Source organism: Carettochelys insculpta, chromosome 10 (assembly GCF_033958435.1).
Source record: "Carettochelys insculpta isolate YL-2023 chromosome 10, ASM3395843v1, whole genome shotgun sequence".
NCBI classification, from domain to species: domain Eukaryota; kingdom Metazoa; phylum Chordata; order Testudines; family Carettochelyidae; genus Carettochelys; species Carettochelys insculpta.
The window spans coordinates 29,227,440-29,238,039 of NC_134146.1; the positions used below are offsets into that span (position 1 = coordinate 29,227,440).

The following is a 10,600-nucleotide window of genomic DNA, read 5'->3' on the forward strand; positions in this document are numbered from 1 at the left end:
TTCTATATTTAGGTGCATATACATAGATTTAGGACCCTACCAAAAAAAAAAAAACCCAAAAACCCAAACTAGTTATATTTAGGTGCATGTACATAGATTTAGGACCCTACCTTTTAAATGCTTCTTTTGCATATTTTTTCTATTCCTGCCATTCTTATGTTGTTGGAAGCTTTTTAAAAATGCAGCATGTATAAAGAATGGTATAAATCATACCCTTCTGAGTTTCTTGGGTTTACTATTTATCTCATTGCTAATTTACACTTTTTAAAGTTCAGATAACAGAGTGGTAGCTGTGTTAGTATGTATCTTAACAAAACAAAACGGCAGTCATGTACCCATTTTAAGACTAAGAAAATAATTTATTAGGTGATGCGCTTTTATGGGGCAGAACCACTTCTTCAGATCCGGAGACAGCAGCTTTATTTGGCTATATTTGTTAAATATATTTTATAAAGTGGGGTAGTTCAGAGCTGGAAACCAGTACAGCACTATCTCCAGATCTGAAGAAGTGGGTCTGCCCCACAAAAGCGCATCACCTAATAAATTATTTTGTTAGTCTTAAAAGTACTACATGACTGCTGTTTTGTTAAGTTTAAGTGTTTGGAAATCATTGCTGCATAGGCCAGAGTAGCATAAATACATGTGATTATAAATTTTGACTTGATTCGAGGCAGTCTTATGCAGTGGCTTTAAAAAATCATAAATGGTTTACTATGTTTGCATTTTTAATTATTGCAGTGTACATATATGGGATCTGTATTTTAACTTGGAGTTTAAATTTCTAATTTAACATCTTACGTGCATATTTTTTGCTATAAATAAATCGTTGGTGTCTCAGAATATTGAAGAGTAACATTGTAGCAACTTAGATTGAATGTGTGGAAGAAATGCACCCCTGTGGAAGTAAGTGCAGATGATTTATAATTCCAGTTGCTTGTAGACAGCAATATTATGACATGACATATGGATTTGTATATGAATGTACAGTAAACATTCACAGGATACAGGGGACAAAATATATAATTACACTGTCAGTGCACTTAAAATGGTGGAAATTATTTGCCAAGCCTTCTTGTGCAAAGGAAGGTGAGACTTTATTAGAACAACAAATTATTATTCAAGTACTCACTGAGGCATTCCTGCTGACACTAACTAGATTTAAAATTCCAGAACCCAAGAGGCTGTCACATGGAGAGGCTCTTTCTCTGAAACAGTCTTTCCTTGTTGTTCCTGTAAATTTTATTTTTTTGACCTCCCAGGCATGATTTAAAGTTCATCTTTTTACTCAGGCTGTTACTTTTGTGTGAGTGGAAGAGCACAGTTTTATATTTTGCCAGTTTGAAACTGTCAGTTTTTATAAACCACTGAAATTTGGCTGCTTCATTTTTAGAAATTAAAAATGGTAAAATACAAAGTTTATTTTGTCAACAGAAATGTTTTGAATTTTACTCCCACGTCTTACTGGTGTCCTAATTGTAACAAAGGTCATTAAATTGTTTCACAAGTGGGTTGTTTTTTTTTCCTCCTTTTACTCATAGGTTGTGCTGAAGATGGTGACAGAGATTAAGAAGATTCCTGGAATTTCTCGGGTGATGTATGATTTGACATCAAAGCCACCAGGGACTACTGAGTGGGAATAACTTTTTTATTAAAGTACTGTGTGCAGTTTAAATTATATCACAAACCATTCCCAGTGTTGACATGCAGTACTGTGAAAAGTGACTGGAGCTGCTACATAACATCTGATTCCTCTCCTGGAGCATAAATCTGCAGTTAAGAGCTATGATGGGGATAACTGTAAGTGGGGCTGAGGATTTGTACGGGTAATAAATAATCATGGCAGCATTGCCTGTGCGCAGACAGATTCATATTGCTTTTGCCTTTTGTCTTACTGATTCTTCCTGTTTTCATGTGTTTTATTGTTACTGTCATTTCATGTCTCAGTTTTTGTACACTGTGTAAAAAGAGACAGTTTATTTACTTTTATCAAAATCATTGTTACAGCCTAAAAATGTAAAATGAATACTTAATGTGACCAACTGCTTTTGAACAGATTTATTATAAATAAATATTTTGCCAAATGGACTAGTGGGTACTGTTGAATTGTGGAATTAATGTGTATCTGTTTGCTGTGTACTGTTAAGCCTGTTCTATATTGTTGGAAGTGTTAGCCCATAACAATAACATTGAATTCTTCAAGATTGATGCTAAAATAATATGAAATGTCCTTTCATCTTCCTTTTTCTGCTCACTCCCTCTTCCATCATTTTCTCTTGACAGATTGAATATGTATGTGGACAACAAAATCATACATGTACATACACTTCTCAGCAAGCTTCAATATAAATTTAATATATATGACCAAATACAGACAACAGTAAAACATAAGGCAGCATAGACTCTGGTGCAGTGGTAACATTGGGAGGGAAATTTTGAGCAGCTTGTTGCATTAGGACCAGCAGTTCTAGTTAGTGAGACCTAATTCAGTTTTGCTGTTTTTAAAGTCCTAGACAACAACCCACCCACATCCTGCTGCATGTCACCACGCTTTTGTTTATACATGGCAAAAGTTCACTTTAATAGAGATTTCCTTTTGCAAGGGAAGTATTTGTGCATGTGTTGAATGGAGTTTGATTTTTACGATTATGCTCTTTGAGTATCTAGTCATCAGAGGTGACTTAGCCAGTTAGAATACAAATTACTTCAGTCATTTGTGTACTGCTGTTTACTATTCAAGTAAGTTGTAACTTGCAAGAAAGGATATGATTGTTAGACCACCCGTGCTTCTCTAATATGTTGAGGCCAAAGGCCAAGTATTTCCAGCTATGTAAGAAGTTTGGGAATCTCGTATAAGTGCAGTCCTTGAAATTCTATTAGTGTAACAGTTAAAGGTTCTGACCTGAGCAACTTTACAAGATACTTGCATACTTGGAACTCTAATTATATATCCATATTCATTCTTTTCATCATGTCCATTTTTGGAACTATCTTATTCAGATGTGAAATTACCTTATTTTATGGGTTTGGGCTATACTTGTTAAATATATTTTATAAAGTGTGATAGTTCAGAGCTGTCTCTCATCACTTACGTTCCATTACATAGATTTTTTTTTAAACTGGATTAATGGTTGATAAACATTTTCTTTAACAGCTGACCACCTTTTGATTCCACATTTCCCATATTTAGTACTACTGCATAAACTTATACTATAAAAGTTTAGTTACTCACTTTTTAGTGTCTTAATACTGTTATCTATGCCACTGGGAAGTTATGTATCTTAGTTATGTAGTGTGACATTGTATTGAAGCATCTTCAAGCGTTTTGAAAAGTTTCTTGAACATCTCACGGTGTAGGTACATTACTGATAGGGAGACCAAAGGCTCTAGTGGCTAGGACACATGACCTGTTTCCAATCATAACACTCCTGCTTTAACATCTTGGGGAAGTCATATAAATTTAACCTCTATGTGCCTCAATTATCTCATTTGTAAAATGGGGATAATTACTATAGCCTTTCTTTTAGAGCTATATGAGCTTTTTGGATGAAAAGTGCTGTTAGTGAAGTATTGCTGTTACATATAATGCAGTCTTACTATTGGTCTATGAGCTGTAAAAATGTTCAATTGTAGGAACTTTAAAGACCAAAAGTTAGCAAGTATTCATTGGGATAGAAAACTATTCCATCTTTTAGTCCTATTGAGAACCGGCCATTTTAACTCCATAGTTCAATTTTAATAAAATTCCCTGATGAAATTATTATCTTAGTAATATTTTTAATTTTTGTCATAATTTTAATGAGGATAGTTATTTTCATGAATGCAGAGAGATATACAATATGTAAATGACACAATCACAAGTAGATAAGGTCACCTCCATTTCAGTGAGCTGTAGTGATACTTCATAGTCTCTATACTAACTAGATAGCTGTTGTCATAACTACAGGTGAACTTGCTTTTATTGCAGCTGTCACCAGATCAGTGACTGTTCTAAATCAGACTGTGAGAGCAAATAGATGGGGGAGGAAATAGGAACTGAAGCAAACTAAATCTTGTTACTGACATTAGAGGGCATATCTTTAACTCTTAAAATTCTGGCATTCTGCTGCCTCTCCTAAGGCATTTATTTAGTTTGCATTCATGTAAATGTATATGGGGTATATAGTTTCATAGCTATGATATAACACAGAAGGAGCCAATTCACAAGCTTCCCCATGGCACCGAGAGGGTTAAATAAATTGCACCCTAGAGACTGCAACATTGAGTTTGATGTACATTCAGGAAGAACAGTTTTCATATTTGCTGTGTCAGATACTTCAGCCCTCGTAAGAGTTGCAGCTTAACTATGGTATAGGATTTACACATATACTGTGTGTATTGAAGTTTGATGTACACATTTTCATCATATCTGATCTACAACATGGTTAGATTACTTTCAGGTCTGTATTAATAAAGTAGAGCTGAACATACCCCATATTTTTAGGAACATCTTATTTGCTAGAAAAATGAGTATTAGAATATATTTAGGGTATATAAAATATTGTTTTATTTCAATAAGATTCCTAGGTCTTAAAAGGTCTCAAACCCTTTGTGTTCAATACCCATACTGTATGTTTGGGAAGGGTTATTCTTAGTGAGGTTGCATAAATTACCATCCAAGCAGTTCTTGAATGTATTTTATGGAGTCAACATGTGAAATGCAGCCAGATACAAAGGGAGAATAGCATATTTTTACATTAGCTTATAAGTAAATTTAGCATATAGTTGATTAAAGCTAGAAGTGTAGCTGCCCTGTACAACTTGTTCACCTCAGGTCTTCAGTGAGACATGTCAACATTTAAAAAGGAATTTGTCTTGTGGGGAGGGAGATATGTCCCATCATTCTCAATTTTTTAAACATTTTTCTGCTTGTGAACTGATATCAAGTACTGTGAGCCTTAATTTTTATCCACAAATAAAAAAAATACAGTATGTTACTTGTTTGAATGTTAGTGTGATTTTTATTTGTGGGGAGCTTTAAAGCAGGAATTGCATTTCCATTTTGGAGCCACTGGAGAAGGGAGGGAGGAGGAAAAAGATGAAATCACTGCCTTGAGTCATTTGTTGGAGAAACATCCAGGAAAAAGGAAGCATCTGTATAAGGCCATGCCCTACCTCCCTTCATAATATTGTGTGAGGTGCATTTAAAATAGTACTATTGATGATTGTGTCTGACTCAGATCAGTGGGATAGGTGTGATGTCGAAGGAGAATAGATGTGTCCTAAACTTTTCAGTGATAACTTTATTCTGTTACATCTTATGAAATTTCTTCTGAGAAAAAAAGCATTGTATTTATATTTAATGCATTTGTTTTAATATCAGAAACAACCTGTAGTTCATAGAATCCTCAGCCCCTATTTCTCTTTTGTGACTATATTTACAATAGGAATCACCTTATGCACATCCTAATTTGGAAATTCAGTACTGCATATAAATTGCCCCTTTAAAACGGAGGGTAGCTGAAATGCTTTTGTTCACAGGCCACATTTCCACATGCAATGTTAAGTGTTTGCTGTCAGAACAATAGCATATATGAACATAGACAATGTGATCGTTTATCTCCCTTTTTGGAATGAATGAAGTATTTTCTTTAGGTACACAGTTGTAAAACTGCTCTGTAAAATCAATTTCCATCATTAACCATCTATAACTAAATATATAATCATTGAGCATTCAGTCTCACGTCACAGTCCTTTTGACGATATTGCAAATATTCCTGAAATGTATCTTATGCAGGTCCCTTAAAGAAAGGAAGCATGGAGAGTCCTGACAGGATTTGGACCTGTAATGTCATTAGTACTATGTATTTCAGATTTATTTGAAGAGGGTCAACACTGCTTTAAATGAGCAAAAAAGGGTTCTGAAGAGATTTAAAATGTAATTGATGCTTAGATCACAAAATCATTCCCTCCAGGATTTCTTACAAATATTTCAGTGTTTTACACAATACTTGTATTTCTACTTTCCTAAATTATTAATTTTATGGTTGCAGCACTAAATGAAGAAAAAGTACTATTCTCTGCAAACTAGCCCTTTTCCTTAATTTTTAACAGTGAAAATGCTGTCCCCCAAAGGAAAAAAAAACCTCTCTCTTAAATTTGCCATTCAAGGATCATAATAGGGGTGACTTGTAAACACAGAATTTTGATGGAGTTTTCTGTTGTTTCCCTTTAAAACAATTTTGGTGTGAGTTCTTTAGAAGTTCAAACTCTTGTTTTAAAATAAACCAACCCAAAATGCCAATCAGTCACCTTCTGTATTTCTGTGGGTTGCGTTAAACCTCATTTAAAATGTTGGGTGTGACATCCATCTATCATTTAAAATAGCTAAGAGAGCCCACTAAGTGGCCTCCACCTAAGAAAAAGGGGTACAAGAGCCCGCCCAGGAATCTGAATCATGGGCAGAGGGCTCTTGCTGGTCATTGTTTGGATAAGGGTTTGTGAGTGAGAAGCAGGGGTGGAAGAGACTGAGAATAAGTCTGAACAAGAAACTGTTGATGCAGTCCTGAAAAAAACCTTGACAGCGAACTCTAGGGAGGTGCTGGTTGACAGAGTTAGTTTCCTTGCTCACAGTACCATCTCCCATTGTTTGCTTCCACTTGTGTTCAGGAAGACAGGATTTTGTACAATCTTTTCATTTACTATGTGTTTAATAGTTTGTCTGTGAGTCTGTCTGTTCAAGAATTCCTCCTAAAGGTAAGAGCTATTTGGTTACACAGCTTCCTCTTCTAACTTAAAGCAAGGTGAGGATTGGGGGTGCCAGGAAAATGGGATGTGCCTGGAATAGGATTGCTTTTCATAAAATCATACAGAAAAGAGGCAGAATCAATAGGCAGCATTCATGTTAGTACAGCATGAAGCACAGTGGGACCCTGACCTCTAATAAATACAGACAATAAAAATGGATAATCACTTCCCACTATTTCTCTGGTTCCAAAAGGAATTCCCTGATTCTTCCCAACCCTTACAAATGCTCTTGATATGAGAATTGCTGCAAAAATGATCAACCCCTTGTCAACCTGCCATTTACATAATATGTTTATAATTGGACCGTTCTTTTGCCCAGTCAAGTCTTTTTGGTTTGGTTTGGTTTGTGTAATATCAAAGGCCCCTGATGACTAGAGTTCAACCATACATGCAGATTCTTTGAAGTCTATGATCCTTCATGCAGGCAGAGAGAATCCACCGGCATAGATGATTTTCTGGGGGGATTGGGAGTCTAAATTAGACTTGAAATTTAAAACTCAGGGATGTATTGAATAAGGTTGGTTCTCTGGAATAATGACTAGCAACCTGGTTAACAAAATGTCTGAGCTGTACATGAAGAATGAAAATTTAAAGTCCTTACTTCTATCATTATAAAAGACAATGGAACAGATTCCCATTCAAACCCAGGTCCTTTTACATATCTTTGGTGATAATAAGAAACAGTAAAATAAGAATACAAAAGTACTTCTGGACTACTTTGCCGTCCTTAGTGTAGGAATCTGGCTAAGCATGCTGCTTTATCGAAAAAACAAATAACTGAGAACAATTAAAAATCTTCCGTTGTTTGTGTTCCACATAAACCTGCTAATCCTGTCACCAATTCTTGAAATAACTTGAATTTGTTTTCAGACATTCCATGCAGTTTTTAAATGGTATTCTGGAAAAAAAAAAAGAAATAATAAAGGAGGTTCTGATTATCTTGCTTGATTCTTCAATAATTTATGGAGATTTACTTACTATGTGCATGTTTTGGACAAAGTGCTATTATGTAGTTCATTAGAAGTATATGGGTAATTGAATCCATCAGGGAGGAAAATCTGCATATTCCCCAAAGCAACACAATTGGAATGTAAAAATCAATTGAAATTTACAATTGATTTCGTTTCTCTTGGAATAAGAACTTTCATCATCTGCAAGCTTGTGCCTTATGCCTGGAGAAAAGAAATTTATGTTTAAAAATGCAGTAATGTCAAAGTGTTACTTTTGGAGGAATTAAAATATAGGGAAATTGACATGTCATAATTTGAAAGATTATGGATCAATTAATCAATTCTTCTAGATGGCGAATAGCTATCCTTACAAGCTTGGCTGTTCTTGGCATGTCTTAGTGTTAAGACTTCACATGCCACAAACCATGTACAATTTTTAGAGTGCTGTGTTTGCTGAATTGTTTAGATTTCTAGGTTTTCTAAATTCATTGAGTGGTTTTGTTTTGTTCTTTTGGACTTGGCCTGACAAGATTTTGATCTTAAAATTTATTTTATTTATCTAGATTGTCACCTAATACAATACATTATTTAAATGATATAATGTAAGTAAAATTATTTTTAAATGATTATGAATTTGATTCAACAGGATACACTGAAACTCCCCCATGAAGCCTCTGGGGGGAGGGGTCCATGCCAGTCCCAAGCCTGCGTAAGGGAGGAGAGTTGGTCAGATGAGTGACAATGCACTGACCATGAAACAACAATATGAATGAAATCTGATGCCAGTATGACTGAATGATAAAAGATGCCAGCTCAGATGTCACCTGGATAAACAATGTTCGTGACACCAATTGAGTGATTGGGGTTGGGTCGATAAATTGGCTACCAAAAGAAAATTACAACTGACACATATGCTATCAATTGGAACATGGAATGTCCGAACACTGTGGGTGACTGGAAAATTAGAGCTGCTTCAGGAGGAGATAGAGATACTGATGTGATATACTTGGACTGAGATAGAGATACTGATGTGATATACTTGGACTGGTGGAGATACGTTAGACAACATCAGGAGAGATGTGCAGTTGCGAAGTCATTTGGTCAGGGAATGAAATAAAGCATGAGGCAGGAGTTGGATTCCTTCTTAGCAAAAGAGCTAGAGGAGCTTTCTTAGGATACAAACTGGTGAGTGCAAGAATGATGGTAGTGACCATTCAACATCTTGGTCATTCAGGTGTATGTACTCACGTCAGACAGTACAGAGGAAGAAACTGAGCTATTCTATAAAGACTTGACAAAGACACTGGAGGAGATACCGAAGACGGGTGTGTTGATCATTGGAGGAGATTGGAATGCGAAGGTTAGCACAGATAATGAAGGTTGGGAGAGATTCATGGAAAGGTTTGGATATGGAGAAACAAACAAATGAAGTGAGAAACTACTAGAGTTTGCTGTGGAGCTTGAGGTGGTGATCTGCAACGTGAGATTCCAACAAAAGGACTGTAGAAAGTGAACATGATGATCAAATGATGGAAAATCCAAGAACATGATAGATATCATTTTTGTTAAGAAGATGGGTAACATCAGTACAGCAATGCCAAACTTTCCAAGGAGTCGATATAAACTCAGACCACAGTCTAGTGATCACAAACATCAAGATGAAACTCAAGAGAAAGTGTAAGACACGGTTTAAGAGAAGAGACATGGCAAGGCTAGACAAAGAAGACATAGGGAAAGCATACAGAGCAGCGCTCGAAAAGAAAATTACCTTCAAGACCTAATGTTTTCTACTGTAAAAATCTAACATCTCTTATTTTTGAGTTAAATTCTGCCTTTTTTTAATTTCAGTTTTCAGATATACTTCGTATGTATAAACCATTTGCTCAAGAGCTTCAGCAAAGTTTTGCTACTTTATACGAGCTGAAGTTTTGGCCCAAGCTACGAACTATGGAATTCCTTACCACTCAGGTATGCTCCTTCAGTTTTTAAAGTTTATTGTGACTAAAATATTTGCTCATGCTGGGCCACATTTATTTTCTGGTGATAATCCAGTTAGGAATGTTAAGGTTGTGCGTGTCCATTTTAATTAGCTTCTGATTGATAGAAGACCATTGTGCACTTATATAGGACTTTTTCCAAAAGCATACATTTTAACTTGCTGGACAAGAAGGATTAGTGCCTGAAAACAAACACCAAGAAACCCAGATGTAAAAGACACAAGGTAGAATTGTGTCATGCATCCTCATTTCTAAAATATTTTAATAACTTTTCAGCTAACAGTTGGTTCAAGAGTTACTCAAGGATTTGCAATTGGAAATTATTCTTCATTTAATTTCCACGTGAATCACAGGTTTCACTGCAGAGGAAGACTGATGCCAGGAGAAACTGGAGCCTGCTTGGATCAGGCACCTCTCTGATGTTGGTTGTGAAAAAATTAAACTAACATAACTGTCAGGGTGAATTAATCAGAAAGCCCCTCATCTAAAACAAAAAAAGATCATGATCCCCACCCTGGAGTTCGCTTGAGTGGAGCAATTTTGCTGATAGGGGTGTGTGTGTGGGAGGAGGAAGAACAGACGAGCAGAGAGAGACAGGCAAAATGAAGGAAAGCCAAACAGTAGCTGATGAGCACCTTGTATGACCTGGGAAGAAAAAATAGAGAAATTTTGGGTTTGATGTTGACTGAAGAGAATTAGTCGGGTTGTAAGCTAAGAAACACATTGTTTTTCATTCTTCATGCGGTTAGTGAAATGGGGCTTAGTATGTTTCTTGTAAATAAGATGGCATCAAATAAAATACTAGAGTGCATACATTTCTATTTCTAACTGGAACTTCAAGACCCTGAACTTTAACTAGCTGCTCCAGTC

General features: G+C 35.8%; 1 protein-coding gene across 2 annotated transcripts in view; it reads left to right on the top strand.

The window, feature by feature from the left end:
- Positions 1-5,247, top strand: part of GMPS (guanine monophosphate synthase) — a 64,254-nt gene extending 59,007 nt beyond the window's left edge. For both annotated transcript variants that reach the window (XM_075003965.1, XM_075003966.1), the window contains one exon: positions 1,539-5,247. In XM_075003965.1, coding sequence (XP_074860066.1) covers positions 1,539-1,640 — 102 coding nt within the window. In that variant the 3' untranslated portion in view covers positions 1,641-5,247. The remainder of the gene's footprint in view (positions 1-1,538) is intronic.
- Positions 5,248-10,600: the final 5,353 nt, after the last annotated feature.